Source organism: Sitophilus oryzae, unplaced genomic scaffold (assembly GCF_002938485.1).
Source record: "Sitophilus oryzae breed Bouriz unplaced genomic scaffold, Soryzae_2.0 scaffold_111_pilon_pilon, whole genome shotgun sequence".
Classification (NCBI taxonomy): Eukaryota; Metazoa; Arthropoda; class Insecta; order Coleoptera; family Curculionidae; genus Sitophilus; species Sitophilus oryzae.
The window spans coordinates 2,445,525-2,464,799 of NW_022145749.1; the positions used below are offsets into that span (position 1 = coordinate 2,445,525).

The following is a 19,275-nucleotide window of genomic DNA, read 5'->3' on the forward strand; positions in this document are numbered from 1 at the left end:
TTTGTTTTCGCCATTTTAAATATAAACATAATTAATGAGTTCGAATTTGTAGCGACCGTTTGGCATCATAAATATCGTATTTCTTGCAGCTTCGGTTTCTGGTGACGGCGATTAATAGTCTGCAACAAGTCTGCAACAATGGATGTTAAAAAGTTGGTTTAACCTCGTTTTGCAAATCTATTCTTGGAGCGGTAAAAAATAGAAAAATATTGTGCGTATTTTTGGAGACATTAGATGGCAAGAAATTGGAGTTTTTTTAGATCAGCGTTGTGAGAAAAAAATATAATATCGAAACACATACTATTTTATAATTAGAAATATACGTATATAACATGCACGGTTTTTGACGTTTCTGCTCCTAAATTTGTTTTATAAGAAATGGTAAAATCAGATGTTTCACTAATTGATATTGATTATTGTTTCGATTTTATTACCATTTTTATGATCTCAAAATGCATCACACTTATCCGACAATTGTTGGTTGTCTTTTTATACACACAAATGATCTGTATAGACATTTCTTTCCAACACATTGTTTCTTATGGGAATCATTATCATCATTCATCATCATTTTCAGCTTATTCAACCATGTCCAATTAGGGTGTAGCCTCCCTCACATATTTAGATACTCCCTTTGTAGTTGGGCCCATTGTTGTCTATTGTTGGCTATGCGGGCTCAAGTAATCCCTGCTAATTTCCTAATATCATGGTCCCATCTCAGGTTCGGTTTTCTTCTAGGTCTTTTAATTCCTTGTGGGTACCATGCTGTAATTTTTGTGGTCCTTCTCCAATCTGTTGTCCGTTCTTCTTGCCAGGTGTCCTGCCATTTGAGGGCTTTGATTCTGTGGATGCTATCCATTATCTCATGGGAATATTCTTTATTATACATTTTGGACGAAAAACGTGCTACAGTATTGTGTTTGGGAGGTTATAAGTTTTTTAGGAAATATTTGAACAATTCAGGTTCCTCTTTAAAGAAATAAAATAAAACTCTGGATAAAAAAGTTGCTGGTGACATCTCGGAATTGAAACGTCAGGTTTAAAATCTAATGGTACCATCTTGTAGAGCAGAAAAGTAGCAACTACTGGAGTATGGAAATTGGTATTTTCAATTAGAGCCAGGATGCAATAATAACAAAATGGAAAAAATGGATATTTTCCAAATATATTCGAAAGTAAGGCACGAGGCAGCGTGTGCTCCAAATACTTTGGGTGAGCGTATATACCAATGTTACATTAGCGGGTACCAGGGCATGAGCTACAAGGGTAACGAAAAGGCATGCTTAAAAGGCCAAACAAGGCTCCTAATGCCATTCTGCGGCGTCGCGAAAGCAGTCACGAGAATGGCCAGAAAACGAAATTTCTAGAACGGTGGAGGAACTTACCAGGGCCAAAAAGTTCATTGTAGTAACAAGTAACATTTGCTAAAATTCACGGCAGGCTTGATAAGCAAAGACAGAAAGATAGTCAAAGCTGTAGTGGATTTACTAACAGAGGGCATTGTAAGCTGAATAGGCACCTATAACTAATGGGATTGACGGACGGAGCCATGTGCAGGTTTTGTCAATCTGAGGAAGAAACGACAGAACACATTTTGGGTGTATTCCGTTGCTTACCTTGGTTATGGTTTTATGTTCCGTTTCTATCGGTTTCCTGAAAGTTTTCTTATTACGAAATACGGTTCCTGAAAAAATTGGTTTTAACTGTCACCAAACTAACCAGCGCGAGAAGGCTGGGTTTTCTGGTTTTGTTTGTTAATCAATGTCATTTATGTGAGAGATATCAAGCAAATATTGGAAGTTCGAGAGAAATTCTCATTTAATTTTTAAAATTTGTTATAATATTTTATATCTACATCCAAAAGCAATAGAGGTAGGCAGTAAATGTAAATAAATTTTATTAACCAAATAGAATTACTTTTTAGGACCATTTAAACTTATGATGCAGCAATTGTTTCTTATAGTCAGGAACATTTAAAGAAAACATGAAAAACAAGACAAGTAATCGTGAATATTTTGTAAGCTATAAAAATATAAATATTGATTAGATTTGTTTATTTATTATTGATCTGTTTTAATATTGGACCTGCAAATCTTCACTTGAGCTGTCTAACGAGTTTAATAGTTTATTTATAAAGTACTTTTCAATATGAAACTCCATTGAAAAGAAGAAGCAAACGTAAAAGCAGAGACTAGGTACATTAAAAATGCATAAAAGATAAATTTTATAATAGAGGTATTGAAATTTAGAAAACGTCAACATTTGACGTTTACGATATTTTACCAAACCGTTCCGTATCAAACCGATGTTTTTCAGGAACCGCTCTTTACCGTAGTTTACCGGTCTGGTTCGCCTGGTTTTGCATCGGAATATAGCCTTTATCTCGGTGTGACAGCCTGGCAAATGTACAGTTCGCGGTAATAGGTAATGGTAGGTCTTTGACAGAGAGTTATTTGGATGGTTCACTCTCCAAGTTGCTAGATTTTTTGAAAAGTATAGGATTGGAGCATGTAACCTAAGGATCAGAAGAGGCTACAATAGATCTGGTCTATAAAAGATCGCAGTGGATCAGGCAGATCCAGCCACCTCAAAAAATCTAAAGCACGGAGAATTATGATTTAAGATGATGTCAAATATGTTTAGAGTAGTTTGATTTCTAAACAAGCCTCTAACTACTGTGTAACGATACATTAACTACTATGCTGTATCCTTTACTAGCTAAGACTAGAATTTAATTATTACTTCTTGTGTAAATAGTAGTCAAAAACAATGAAATAATTCTGAAATCAAATTTCTACTACGTTAGTATATGACAATGCTCATCGTGGGTGTTAAAAATATAAACAAATAACTATTCAGAGTAACATTATAACTTATTTGTTAGTAGCCATAGAGCTGTTGGTCCAATGAAAGCCTCACTAGTTTCTTTATAAATATCCGCATCCCATATTTAGAACAAAATGTATTTTCTTTTAATTAGCCGAGTGTTTTTCCAACAGACTCTTCGCTAAAACATCTATCCTTTTAATTTTCTAGGCATATTCAATTACAGGACCTATTTTTAAATCCGTCAATGCACCTTTGTGTTTGTCTCCATCTATTTATAAAAGCCTGAGAGGTATAGAAGTACACTATAGACCGTCTCTCGGTCACTTCCGTGTAGTTATTTTTTTCTTCTCCTGCCACCTAGAAACTCCAAACGACACTACCTGCAGCTGCATGCACTTCTGCCAATACAATAAAAACAACCTTTCTCTATCCCCAATTGATGTTGGATTCTACTTTTCGGAAGTGGGGTTTCTCTTTGGAAAGGTGCGCAACCTGAATCAGTTGCGTGTCGCCAAGTGGAACGTGTAATTATTTTCTTCTCTAATTAGTTTATTTCAAATGAATTTTAATTGGTATTAGTGCCGTATATTATGTGCATTCGTCAGGATTCGTGCAGGATCTTACTCAACGATTTTTTTTCAAGTTTTAGCTCAGTTCATTTTACTTCTTCTCCTTCCTGGATTTATAGTTTGTTTTAGGTAAACAACGATGATTGGTGACTGGTTGAATTATTTCTGGCTGTTGTTTTTCCGGTATCTTTACTACCCGAAAAATGCTATCGAAGGGTGAGTGTCATCTGCTGAGCATAAATGTTAAAATAAATTTCTCAGTCAATAATGAGTCCTTAACGTCTATTACGGTTTTATAGTTTCAAGATTTAGATCAATTTTAAGCACGTCGGTGTAACGGTTCTGTTTTAATAGCAGCATAAAATGCGGATTATTGCTTAGTAGTCCGTGAATATGTTGGAATAATGTATTTTTCTGGCACCAAAACATAATCTTAAAATTCCAAATTGAAATTGAGATGGTAAATTTAGAATTCACACTACTAAATACAATTTACTTATAACAGTTTTGTGTAAACATAAAATAGCTAATGTTTTATTGTTTTGTTTATGCGATTTTAATTCTTTATGGCATGACATGGAAATAATTAGATCGGGTCAGTGACAAAGTTGTAGCAAATGAAAATAAATAAAAATACTTGAAAATATTCTTGGTGAAAATTAGGCACAAATAATATCTATGAAAAATATTTGATGTGCAAAGAAAATTAATAAAAATGACAGATTGGTAGATTGGTATCTTAATGTAAGATTAAAGTTTAGAATAGTTTAGTGAATAAGCTATAAATTTTGAAATTAAATTATTTTTGGCTAATCTAGCTTTGACTAACAGTAATTTTTAATTTTAAGTAGTTTATGTTAGTGAAGATATTACTCAAATATTGCAGTATTTTTTGGTGTTGGTTTAGTTAGTTTGGGTTTTTGTAGTTAGTCTTTGAACTGAACCTCATGCATCAATATATTCTTTTATTCCAAACTCAATTTTACAAATTTTTATTTAAAAAATTTTTTGTTAAACTTTTTAAATTTTTGTTATATTTACTCGAAATATATTATAGACAATAATTGTTATTATTTTTTTTTTAATTTATTTTTATGTTTGCTAATTTTTTTGCATTCAGTTGGATTTCAATTTTGAATCCGCCATAACAATAGTTTTTTATGAATTCTTATCAAAATAAAATTACTAAATCCAAATTATCTATGAAACATTACAACATGGTTTGAAGTATATTTTTTAAGTATATACTATTTTTTAGAATATTTTTTTTAAATATAGTCTGCATTTAATTTTTTTGCAGATTTATACCAACAGTGCGATGTTATGATAATTATATATTAATCTAGTAACTAAATGCTAAAAGTATTTTTTTATTTTCTCAAACAAATATTTTTGTAATATAATCATTTTTTGAACTTCTATATAATTTAGAAAATTATGTAAATATTAAATATAAATCCATGCACGCAATGCAAAACCCAAACCCATGCAATATAAACCCATCACACGAAAATGTAGATTAAAAATTAATTATTTGTATTTTCTTTTTACAGTAACAATATTAAATATTCTCTTATAGCTGTCCTCGGATGCTTTATAGTGGATAGAGCAAATTTTAGTGAAAGGTAAAACGATATGTGATCAAAAAATGTGGTGTTCTACATAAATTCATCTTCGTTACCAAATTTCAATATAAAAACTCATGTTGCGCTTTCATATTTCAATATTCCAAAGACAGTTTTATAAACGTATAATATTTAAATTTATTACAGTTAAAATTAAATCAACGTATACATTAAACATTTGTTGCTAATATAATTTGATTTGTGTGTGAAGTATGAAAGTTGTTGGCCAACAAGATATAAAAATGAATTACATCAGTTATTTTGGGATGTTTTAAATTCAATTCAGAGAATGTTATTGCGCCACTTGTTTTGTTCTAAAGTTCAGTGATACATTTTTTAGACGGTATTGAGCATTAAGCCAATACAGTTAATTAAGTCTAGATGCTTCATTAGATCTAATAAAATAATTATATTTTATTATTAATTGTATACAGGATGTTACTTAATGACATGCTAATATATAAGTAGGTGATTCTTGGACCTATTTTAAGAAAAACCTTCATATGAATATATCTCCTAAACCAGGGTTGGAAAAAATCATGATAATAAGAATCAATCATAAAAAAAAATCAAAAAAATAAGATTTTTTTTATTTAAATTAGATTTTTTTGATTTTAATTCAAAACAACATTTAAATAGGATTTCCAAATGACTAGGACTTATTTTCAATTAGAGACCTATCCTAAATGGTTAAATCTTTATAACTCTGCCCGATACCGGCAACATTAACAATTCTACGGCGCGTGTTTTTTTCCACATCGGTCACCAATATATTCTGCAAAAAAAGTCGTTCGCTTCAGATCAAAAAGGATTTTTTCAAACGTCTTAAAACTATTAATTTTTGTCATTTTAACGTCTAGGCATAAAAGTAAGGCACTGTTACGTCTAAGCACAAAAGTACAAAAATATTTTATTAAACTGATATTAAGTGTCAAATTCAACGAGTGTACAAATTGTTGCTCGATTACTGTCTATATTATTTGCAATGTTTGAAATTGATTAAAAAATTATTTGTAATGTTTAAAAAAAATATTATGTTCTATTCGGAGTAAAAATGTACTTTTTGTACCTCCCTGTACCTGTACCTCCCTGGACGTCGAAAGGTACAACATCGTCAAAAAAAGTATAATTTTTACTCCTAATATAACAATACACCATTGTTCTAAAATAGTCTTAAATCGAGAATGAAATTAGTATGTTTTATCTAATGTCAAAGTGTAAAGTACTTACTGCAGACCAAAATGTCGGTAGGAATTTAGAAACATAAAATAACCGTTTAAAAAAAATAAAACAACATATTTTCTGACGATTATAGATTCTCGGGAATGAAGATATAGTCTCTATATTAGAAGAACCTAGTTCTGAACTAGATTTTGCGAATGATATGTATTTGAACAGCGAATTTATGTCACTTATATGCATAAATTTTAAAATAAATCCCTGCGTTTAGCGGTCTAATGGATTCACATGAAATTACTTCAAAAATCGGCTAAACATTTAAATTGATGAATATATATTTCTATAAAGTTTTATAACATTTACAATTATTTTTCGTTTTATTAACTGTTATATCTGTTATAGAAATATTTTTTATAGTTTTCTAGGACACGTTTTTATAACTTTTACAGTTATTTTTTGATTTATTATAAAGTTTCAATAAAATTATTTTTTTAATTTAAATCACATGATTAAAATTAAAAAAATTACTTGATTTAAATCATTTGATTTAAATCATGCCAACCCTGTCCTAAACAACTTAACATTTCAGATACAGGGAGGTAAAATTTTCAAATTTTGTATTTCAAAATATCTCTAATGTTATATTTGATACACGTCTTCCATGCATCAAAAAACATATTTTGATATACAAAAAAAAATGTTTTATTTCTTAATTTCCTTCCAGCCGATCGATGCAGAAATGATTTCCACACAAGAGTCACTGATGCATCAGATTTTCAGCGATTTGACCCTGAAATAAACTGGTTTTATTTTTTTAAGCAAATACTATGCATCGGATGAAAACAAATCAAGAGATAAAAAAATATTTAGAAATGAATGGAGATTTTTAAGAAAAACATTATTTTAAGAGAATAAAACCCATATGGACGGTTCTGGTTGAAATAAATACGATTCCTTGTACGCCAAAAAAGACATTTTGATGGATAGAAGACGTGTATTAAGTTTCATAAAGATATCTGTCATAAAATCAGAGTTATTGAGAAAAAAAAAATTTTTTAGAAAATTTTACCACCTTGTATCTCAGAAATTAAGATGTTTAGGACATACATTCACATGAAGTTTTTCTCTTAGAATAGGTCTAAGAATCACCCCTTTAAATATTAGCATGTCATGAAGGAACGTTATGACATGTTATAATGAGTAGATAAACCAGGGCGGTACAAGATATTTAGTACCGAAGGTGGCGGCCCATTTGGTGTCGGTTTATATAGCTTCTCATGCTTGTTGAAGTGGTAGAGGTGCCGTTGGCTGTAATAACAGATTGGTTTTAACCGCTCTAGAGTGGTTAAAACTGGCTTGTTATAACAGCTAACGCTTAAAACCGAGCTGTAATTACAGCTAACGGTACCCCTACAACTTCAACATGCCGAGATTTATATAAACAGACTCCAAAATACCGTCATCTTGGCTTCTAAATATCTCGTATAGGCCTAGTTTATTTACTATAATGTTATAAAATGGATCTACTTGTAAATTTTATAAATAACATTTTTTTAAAATCATTGGCAACTGGATACAAAATGATCATTTATTATCATATTTATTATGTTTTAGGTAAATTACCAACAAATTTATATGTTAGTTATTATCAGCAAAATGTCGACAAATCTCAAAACTACTTAAAAAAGATGATTATAATCAGCAAAATCCACCTTAGTCTTCTCTCGTTTTGGGCCATAATTGTGGTCATAATCAAGGAAAGTTTTTCTTTTATTTTATTGTAGTTCTTTGGTTGCTTCTTGCGAGTTAATGTCAACTAAATGAATGAAGTTAAATTATCTCTTAAAAAAACTCAATTTATGTTCGGTACATCCCAGTTCTACAAACAAATATTAGGTGGAGATGAAAGTAACAAAAAAGTAGAAAAAAGTTACTAAATTTTATTCTGCAATTATCGTTCCCGGCGTTTTCATAAAAAAAAACTATATAGTTTGATATATACCCTATGGTTTGATATGCCTTTTTAAAAGTTGCTGTGACTTACGATATTTGACTTACGATTTCATTCGACCAGTCAAAATTCTAGTAATAGATACATTGCTCTTGTCAGCCGAAAATTGAGGTAAAGTTCTTCTGCGTCTGTGCTTGCAGTCTCAGTACTCACAAGACGGCAACCTCTAGGATTAGATTTTTTGAGGTGGCTCGTGATGAGCGAGATTTTTTCTATGTACAAAGTGCATCTAGTAAACATCTATTAAAACACCAGTCTTGGAGTAAGACCCATGACCAAGACCAATACCAAAAGAGTCCATTTGTTCATCACTAGAGGTGGTTATTGGTCTATTCCACTGTGACCTTTATATGTATATTGTGATTCTTTTTTGATTTTTAGGTTACTAGTAGAGTGGTTTAAGCCCTTATGGGATACAAACCTCGGAATTCATTTCCTGTGAACGAATTTTTATAAAACTTTTTGCATTGTATTGTTAATAAGATATATTACAAAGTTTATCCATTTAAATTCGTTGCTTTCACTTTAGTATTTAAATAAACACATATACACAAATGCATACATACAAGATGGCTCCACATTCCGGAAAAGCTCTGTATCAGGATTCCTATTTGAGATTTTCACTTCAAACTTTTTACAAAATATGTGTTTAATGGTAGTTTACATTTCCAAAATATTTTTATAGATATACAGGGTGAGTCAAATTCCGGTTTCAAAAATATCTTAATACCATAGAGTATATTAAGTGGTTTTTGAATTATGACCAAGTTCGTGAGGACGTCAATCTAGACGTCCAGGGACCTTCGTATGATAACTCCTAATCGAGACGATCGACTTATTGTCAGTTTATCGCTAAGAAACCGCCGTTTGCCAGCTTTTCAAATTGATAATGAATTGCACTTAAGGAACGTACATATTAACTAACGGACTATAAGAAGAAGATTAAATGAAGCAAATCTTATGTCGCTTCGGGACCAGAACTTACTAGATGTGTTGACTAGGCCCAAAAGCAAAGGCATGGTCTTAATGTAAAAAATACGAAAAATGTTAGTGTCTTCTTCAAAAGCGAATATTTCCAACAAAAATAAAGCTAATGAGATGAACCAAAAAACAAACCATCGAGAAAGGATGGTTCTCTAGCTGTTAAAATGATTTTCAAATTTCTTGCTGTTTTAACATATTCCACAGGGCGTTTCAAACTTTCACCAAAATATCAACATTCTGTTTTCCCTCGTATAATTATTAAAAGATGGGGAGTATCATTTTTAATTTAGGAAAAGATACTAAAAAGTAAAAGAATTGGGCTACACACTGCTTAAAAAATCATCAAAATCGGCCCATTAAAACAAAATATATTAATCTTTACATCAAAGTTTTAAGGTGACCATTTTTCGTGCATGTGAATATATTTCAAAAACTATACATTTTAGTCATATTCTTTTCTAATAAAACAAACCTTTATTTTTTTACTAGAATCCAAAAATGAATTAATATATAGGGTTGTTCATGTTCCATTACAAAAAACATAACTTTGATGTGTAATTTTTTTTGGGGACACCCTGTAGAACTCTACATAATTTTAGAAAATGCATTAAGTTGACTTACATAAGCTCACAAAATTTCACTTCAACACAAACTTTTGTTCTCCTTGTAAAAACCGCGTCGTATATGACACCACCCTGTATAATTCGATTTCAATCAAAATTTCAATGATTAGAATACAAGCAGAATAAGTATAGCTTATGCATTAGATTTATTTATTTCAATAAATTTACTTAGAAAAAGAATTAGAAAAATCAAAACATTAAGAAGGAAATAATTAAGAATTTACTAAAATTACTAAAATAAAAAATTAAAAGCAACGAAAAAAAATGGGTAAACATTTTAGTATTTTATCTATAAAACTCAATACAGAAGGTTTCACATTCATACATTCACAGTAATTGAATTCCGAGATAAAAGTCTCTGGGCACTCCACTATACATTCTTTAGTCATATTCTTTTCAAAAATTCTGATAACTTAGACACCTTTCCATTGCCATAAAATGTGTCCTGCCATTTTGTTTATTGATTGACGAAATTTGCACATGGCTTCATCCACCAATCCTATCAACTTTATGGATTCGTTTCGAGCTTGCAGTGCACTGTTAGGAAACCAACTACTGTTTTTGATAATCATCATTTCTTTTAGTATGAACTTCTTAACTGTTTGTCTGGTGACTTTGTCCATTATTCTAAAGATTTTTTGACCACACTACAGAACAACATAGTATTCGGCCGTATTAATATATTTATAGAATATCTGCTTATAATGAAAATAAATGCAGCTGTTAATATTTACAAATGCCGTTGAAAACCATCGCGATGTTACACGAAAGTTCCAGAATATCCAATATGAAGATAATATGTCTTCTTATTTATTACGCAAACCTTGCAGCAACTTCAAAATTAAAATCGGCCGATTTTATTTATGAGTCCAGCTGAACCGATGCTTGGACACTAGCCAGATACCCGACGTGGACAATATGTATATTTATTTTTTTTAAGCTGGTCTTATAGCCTGAAAAAAATAGTTAATTTTAGTTTTGTATCCGTGGCAATGTTGGGTCGACTTCTGGTTATCTGGGCCAAACGAATGCATAAAAAATACGATTTGTTGTGACAGATAATTAATAAACATCAATATAATAATATGACTTGTAAGAATAATATACAGATTGTCCGAAATTTGGTCATTGGTATCTCAAATTCAACGTGTTATATATGTATAAAAAAGTTTACTTTACTTTCGAATATATCTGTATAGTGGAAAAATTCTTAACTATTTTTAATTAGACTTCATCTAGGTAGGTTAGGATAGGTCCCTGGGGTTTGGGATCATGTCTGATCCCGCAAAAAATCTTGCCCTAAAGTTTTAAAGCGTCGGTATTCCAGTGGCAGACAGTGGTACAGCAGGTGCTATATGGTTTCTTCTTCCTCTCCACATTCTCTGCAGTAGTCGGCGTTGGAAATCTTCCATCTCACGAGGTTTACTCCCGTGGAGCAGTTTCCAGTGATGACAGCTACAATTATGCGTACTAGGTTCTTTTTGTGTTCTAGTAGTTGTTTTGCCTTTATGCTATCTACCACTGGCTACAGTCTTCGAGCTGTAGCGCGTTTTCTGGTCTACCAGATATGGACTCGTGTTTGCCATGATTTTCCTTATCACTGGCAATATCCTGGAGTGACCGTAGTTGGCCTGGTTCCACAGACTGGATTCCTATAATCTTAGGGCACCCTTTGAGGCCAGATCCTTCACGAGCCAGTCGATTAATTGTAAGGCCAGAATTACTTCTAGAGCAGCTTGCGCTGTGTTGTTTCTTGCTCCAGTTGTACCTAGAGCTGCTAGTCGGTGTACTTTTGTGAGGCTTTTTCTATTACTTTCTTTAAGTACCGCTTCCCACCATACTAGTGATCTATAGGTAATAATTGATCTAACTATAGCAGTGTACAGTGTCCAGTGTATAATGTACGGCTGCAGACCCCATCTTCTTTCAAACAGTTTCTTACATGCATAGAATGCATTTGTTCCCTTTATCATCCTTTCCTCCTTGTTCCTTTTCCAGGAAAGTTTCGAGTCCAGAATGGTTCCTGAATATTTTGTTTCCTTAGCAAGTGCAAGTGTCTTTCCTTCCAGCTTTGGTAGCGTTCAGTATCTTGTATTTTCTTGTACACAGAATGAGTTCGGTTTTGTCTGGGTTGATGCTCAAACCATTCCTTTTTATCCATTCTGTTAGCTTCTTCAGAGCATATTCCATCTGATCACTGATCTGCGGGCCAACGATCAGTATTACCACGTTGTCTGCATATGCCGTTATGTCCTAATTCCTTTCATTGTCAGAGAGGTCAGGATCGGGTTCATTACAATTTGCCACAGCAGAGGTGAATACCCCTCTTTGTGGCGTGCCTCTTGTTGCGCGCTTTTTGGCTGAGCTACTTCTTAAAAAAATGATTAAGTTTTCGACTATCTTTTACATTTTTAACAATGATCATAATATAATCCTATTCATTTAATTATTATTAATTGCTATATTTAGCAAATATTTTGCATGACCACTGATATATACCGCTAAATAATGCTTTTGGAATGTCAAGCTTTTCAGAAGTCTATAATAAATCTATAAAGGTCTATAACTATAAAATTCTGTGGCACATTTTTACGAAATATTGAGACATAAACAAATACGTTTTTGAGACACTGACCGCAGTGACCGCTACCCTGAAAATAATCCAAACAATCCTTTAAACTTATTTGTCGATGATTTTGAAAGTCTGATTTTTAAAAGTAATTAATTAAAGAAAGGTAGTATAGCTATTTCAATGGTGTAAAATGATTTTCTTTGTTTTTTGGTACCAATCTCAAAACATATTATACGCACTCTCTGTTGGCACACCGAACAGGTTCGACAATTTGTTGAACGTTTTTTTTTATACTTTTGACAAACCTGGAGTTTCGCATTATGTTTATTTATAGACATACCTTAGGAAAAAGGTCGGAAATAATTGCTAATTGATATTCAATAAATGTCGAGGGTAGATTTTTTTCCTCCTTCAAACGCACTAGATTATTTTTGGACCAGTTCTTTTGTGATGTTGAACAATTGTGATGTCAAACACGTAATTAGCTCAATGTCTGCAGTGTTTTTTAAAAATATTTTTACCAGATGACGTTTCACTTTGAACACAAAATTTACTTCTACATATAATAAAAATGCTTTATTTATATTTAGAGAAACATTCTATGGCACTTCTCTAATAATAGAGAATACCTGCTTCATCAACATTAAATCATCTACCACGTTTTTTATATTATTCTCAATATCAATTCAAAGGATGCAAATCGCAATAAAAATTTGTTTCACATTTATAGTTACATTCTAATACATAATTATTCTTTTAGAAAAACAACAGCACAATTTCCTGAAATTGAAGACTTTGCCAACAAAGTAGAAGATAAACGGAATAGGGAACACAGCACCAATATGTCGAATATGCAAGTATCTGTGCCCCAACAAAGTGGAGAAATTGTATCTGCTAACAGAGAGGAAGACAGTGAATGTGTAGAGGAAACTACTTTGACAGAAGTAAGTATCCATTAACAGTAGCAAACTAATTTAATTCAAATAATATAATTGAATAAGACGTCTTAAAGTCATGTCTTGGCATAATTAATAATAGTTTTGTGGAACTGTTCATGCAAATTTCTGCAATGCTATGACAGCCTCCTCCTCCTTCCTATTACTCTATGGGAGTATTGTGACATTATGAAATCGAAATTATTGTGTCTCTTCATGTTGTTATGTCTTGCGCGGCAATACTGGCCTTGTGCAGACTATGACCTATTATCGTTTTCATTTGGTCTACCCAACGGTTTGGAGATCTGCTTGGATCTTAGTAGTCTTAGTTTGCTGCTAATTGAAACGGCTCAATTTTTCCATATTTTATTAACTTTGATGATGGAATTGCGGGCTATACACAGTCTTCTCTTGATTTCTGCATCGCATCCTCCTTTTTTTAAGATCAAAGATCAAAGAGACTACTTTTCTATATACCTAGAAAAGTAGTTTATGATAGCATAGTTTTCTAGAAAGTATATTAAGATCAAATTAATTATAGTCTTTCTATTTTAAGTTAATAGTAAATATGATGAATGGTACTAATATTTTAATAAATTATATGAAAAAAAAATAATTAGGCCTAATAATGCTATTGCATCTTAAGTTCCATATTGTTTTATAGATGTTTGTTATTAATTTTAATTAACTTCATATGTTTTTACTGTTTTAATATTTTGTTAAAGAAGCACAAAATTTATAATCACCTTTTTCGTTGCATTGAGCTAAATAAATACTGTGCTTCTATAACATATTAAAACAGCAAAAAATATCAAGTTAATCAAAATTAGTAATAATCATCTACCAAAGAATGAAAACCTAAAAATGATATTACCATGGAACCGATTTGATTTTTGAGACTTAAAAGAAGTATATCCATTTTCATGATTTTTATATTTTTCTCTAAAACGGTAAAGAACTTGTAAAGGAAGATTGTAAACGGGATTATAGTGTAAACGGGATTATAATGATTTTAGAACAAGCAAAGCGAAACTTTTATGAAGAATGCATTTTCCTCAAAATGTTAATTTAAAAAAATCCTCATGTAAAGACAATCTGGAGACCTACTGTAGATTAATTTTTATTATTTTTTAAATATTTGATTCGTATATAATAAACTATATTTGATCATTTCTTGATATTCATAAATTATTCTACTATTTTTAAAAAGTTATGTACCCATATAAAAATAATAGTTAAATGAAATAGAAACAATAGATATGCGTCAAAGAAACAAATTTAGAAAAACCACAACATTTATTACACCTCGGAATGATGTCTTACCAACTATTCGTATACATTGTTTTTCAAAAGAGTTAAAAGCAGACCAGAATACATAAAAATGCAGTAAATCTGTCTAGTAAATTTTTCCTTGCCAATTGTTATTGACCTATGTTTTAGAGAATATATTTAAATCCAGTTCTTTTCTTATATAGCTTTTAAACTCAACGCATATATATGCAAGGGTCTTAAATAAGATATCTAATAAATATATATGTTTTGGGGTTGAACATTAAGTTTGTGAACAATTATTATTCAAATCAATCAGAATTGGCTTCTTCAATTAAAATATTCTTGTCCGAAAGTGACATAATTCTGAATACACAATATAAGACACAATATAAGTTGATATATTCTCTATATCTTATTACGAAATTTAATTTAAACGCATTTTTATAATACCTGCCGAATTTACAACGTCAACAATATCAACAAATAATTTTAGTTACACCTAAAAACACAATTGTAACAATTCCACAAGATACAATTCCCTTGTTTCAAATTTGAAATTAATGCAAATTTTAAAAATTAGTCCGATGCCCTTCTACCACACCTCTCGTTTGCTCCACTGTCCATCTCTAAGGTTTCTGGCACTCATGGCCTTATTTATTCCTTCCATCCAGACTTTCTTTGGTCTTCCTCTCCTTCTAAGGTATGGGGGTATTCATTCCATCACTCTCTTAGGATGTCTTGAATCCTCCATTCGCTGCACGTGATTGCACCATATTAGCTGCTTGTTTTCAACTTCTTTTGTCAGCGGTTCCTCTAGTCCAATTAGCGCTCTGACTTCTTCATTTCTCCTCTTTTCTAGTCTGTATATCCCGAGAGACCGCCTAAATACGTCCATTTCAACTGCCTCTATTCTCCTTTTATTATCTCCTATATATTATATTTTCGCGTCTTTCCTATTTCTTTACTCCACAATACATTGTTGAGTCACTCTTTCTCACAATTTTTTTGTGAATCGAAGAGATCTAGGTCATTTTCTATTCTTCAGGGACTGGATGTCCATTTGGATATTTATTATAAGAGGTTAGTGATCATTTTATACAGCTTCTTTGTTTCACATTTAAGTAGTTCTGCGGGAATATTTCCTGAACCGGGTGATTTTCCATTTTTGAGTGTTTTTATAGTTTGCTCTATAGTTTTTGGTTCCACTAGTATTTCTACGCCATCTATATCTATTGGTTACGATATTCTTGTCTGTCTTCAGTTAAAAGCTTTCTATAGTGATCAACCCATTCTTCCATCGATTACTGGATTCCAAAAATTTAAAATACAAATGTTCTTAACTATACTTAATTATATTATTTATAAAGGGTGTTATTATACGTAAAAATATTTTAAGTTAGTGTCTCCTTTTTGCTGCTAAGTTTAATTTAGATGAGGTGTACTTTGTTTACGCGGAATCCGAACTGCGGTCCTCGGCCATAACATTGTTAATAGCCTACCGACTTGGCGAATGTTTAAATCGACTCTTACTCACGAGATATTCGATCTCATCTGGCGTCGAACCGGCGTGAAGGAGCAGTGTTTGTCAATAGATTTTACACTCTTGTCATGAAACAACAGCACGACAGAGTTTAACATCACATCGTATAATGTCGATTAACATCGGTGAGCTGTTGGAAACCGGTGTTTCGACATAGCTGCAACCCAATTCTTGACATCATTTGCGAGTTACATTAGATGCGAGTAACATTTGCAAGTGGTTGCATTGGCAAGATGCAAGTGGTTGAAGATGCGTGAAGGGTTTTGTAGAAGGACCGGTGCTTTAAGAATTATTGATAACTTACACAGAATAGATTGCGCAATATATGTATAGATGTGTAAAATAAATTCACTCTAGATAATTCTTTATTACTCTGTTTATCTACATCTAATGCAAATTCATCTGAGAAAACACTGTATAGATAAAAAATTTCTAGTCAGACTTCAACTCTAAATTGACTTTTCCGAAGGTCTAAAATTAGAAACACCTACAAAGTAGCTACAAAACCGCTAATTGAACGTTGGATGTTTTCCTTCCGTATATTTGAAATCAACCAGAAAGCATTTAGTATATTTTCCAGCCGTGTTATACGGCATGTTTATTTGAAATAATTAGCCTCGGTTGAAATACAAGCGCAACAGATGTAAATGAATTGAAAGTGGCAGTAAACAAGAAAAAAACTACAAGGATTCGGGCAGAAAATACTACCGGATAAAATTAGATTTTCAGTGGTACTAAATTGATATGCGCCCAGGAAATTATATTAGACTTTTAACTGCCGTTAAGTTATTGCCACAACTGTTTGGCTGCTAGATCTTACATTTAGAATGATCCTTAAATATTTCTACTTAATGGTATTTGAAATTCATTTATTAGGTAGAATGTAGAAAATTAACCGCAATCTTTAGAAAACATTGCCACTAAAACGATATTTTGTTTTATACAGTTTGTCTCTGGATCGAACTAACTATATTAATAAAGATTATTATTTAAAATCCACATGAAAACTTAATCAGAGTTTTCCCGAACCTAAATCCCAAGAAAATAAAAAAAATCAGGATTATTATTTATATAGTTATATATATTAGTTTTTTCAATTATTTTGTTTTTTTATCAAAAATGTGATTCTACATGTCATATCAATTAACGATAATTATTAATAACTAATATTAATTATTAATATTAATTAAGTAATCGAGATCGCGATTTTTAAGTTCATTGTTGCCAGCCATGGACATATTCGGCGCCGTGCTGACATGCGAAATTTAAATTTCGCGCTGGGGATTTAGATGGTAGCTCTGCAGTAAAAAATGTCAAGTTGCCGCATTTATTTATTTATTTCCTGACAATGTCATTCGTTTTCTCACTTCAGTTTTGTATTTCGAGTTTTTGCTTTAAATAAATAGTGTTGTGATACTTTAAGCTAAAAATGTTTACTAGCAGACCTTGCAGTCGAACATTGTTCTTTTTAGAACTTCTTTTAGTGCGAAGTGTACAAGATAACTTAATAGCTTAACTTAATTGAAATATAACTTAATATATAAATAATATTGTAACTTATAATATAAATAACTTAATTGAAAATGTTTACTATCCAACCCAAACCTTACCGTCGAACATTGTTTAGGTTAGGCCTTTTTTAGTCTTTCTATAATTGGTGTTAATTTTTGATGAGTTTTATATCCGCAAATGACCTCTAGATATTGACGTTGCCAAAATTATCATCCATTGTCATTCTACCGTCTTTGACTTCGTTTAGCATTATAAAAAATAAATAAAAATATTCCTGGCCGTTTTGTATATCCATAAAGCATTAAGCAGTTTAATTAGATGTTTTTTGATTATACATCACGGAGGAACTAGAGTATGTCGTGATAAACCTCCGGAGGAAACTTAATCGACCATATATATTCCCGCGAATTCTCAAATGTGGCCGTATGAATGTCGCATCTGACGTTTTTACGCACCTTTTAATTGGCTGTTGCTACCTGTGCCAGCGCAAGTGTTTCTCGCATTTATTATCGCAACGAATGTGCAACACTATCCAGAGAGGCTCGGATAAAGAATTAATTGGTAAATATGGCGGTTTTAATGGTAATTTATTGTTTTAGATGGCTTTAAAGCGCCCTAGTTATGTTTGTTAATTTAGATCGTGTTCCAAGGTGATGTTGTAACATTAGCATTATTTTTTTGTCGAGCAAAATCAGAAAACATTTTAAAAATAAGCTTTTCTCATCCGCCATGACAAACCATCTGTTTTTCTTATAGTAACGTAGCGTTAATAGTAATAACATAATTGTAAGTAAAGTCTTGGGTAAACTCTATCATCAAAAATCTAACATCAAAAACTTAGAATGTGATTATCGGTTGCGAGTGAGTTACTGTTGAAATTCTTCTTCTTAGAGTACCTGTCCGCTACTGACGCTGGCAATTATACTGGCTATAATGATTTTGTTGGTGGCAATCCGGAAAAGCTGAGTTGAGACGTCTTTTCGAACCAGAATCTGAGGTTCGCGAGCCAGGAAATTCTCCTGAGTCCTGGACGTCGTTTCTCTTGATTTTGCCTTGGAAGAGCTCATACCTTCGTTGTTTCTTTATCACGTGACCTAGATATTGCATCTTACGGCATTTGACGATATTGATGTCCATAGTATTCTCAGAATGCTCCTAAATAGCAAGAGATCGAATGATCGGAGTTTTGATATGGTATCCTCCTCCAGATGTATGATTCAACTATACAGGAGAACCGAGTAGACATAGAATTTTAGGAGTCTAACTTAGTAGTTTACTTTATTTTTAGAGTTAGGTGTGGTTTTTAAAGATTGCGCTCATGATTAAAAATGTACTTTTGGCTTTTCCAATTCTGCACTTGATTTCTTGCGAATTGTCCCACGATTCATTGTGCCCAGGTAAATGAAGGGCCCAGAGGAAACATTTTATAAGCGCCATTTTTCTAATTTTACAGGGGAGCACCAGACGGCCTGTGGTTCGTTCCGTGTACTGTATATTTTCACTAGGCATATATCATAGGTTTTAACAACTTATAGGTTAGGTTATTTGTATTTATGTCGAGTTCATACTTCTTACTAGTTTTTCTTACATTGTTCACCAGATTCTGCACGTTTACGAACCCAAA

General features: G+C 31.9%; 1 protein-coding gene across 3 annotated transcripts in view; it reads left to right on the forward strand.

The window, feature by feature from the left end:
* LOC115883847 overlaps positions 1-19,275 on the forward strand; it is a 90,535-nt gene that overhangs the window by 10,075 nt on the left and 61,185 nt on the right. For 2 of the 3 annotated variants that reach the window (XM_030902260.1, XM_030902266.1), the window contains exons 1-2: positions 3,339-3,614; positions 13,153-13,336. In XM_030902260.1, the coding sequence (XP_030758120.1) occupies positions 3,538-3,614; positions 13,153-13,336 (261 nt within the window). In that variant the 5' untranslated portion in view covers positions 3,339-3,537. Of the gene's footprint in view, positions 1-3,338; positions 3,615-13,152; positions 13,337-19,275 lie in introns of those variants that run through there. The other variant, XM_030902275.1, reaches the window with a different exon arrangement.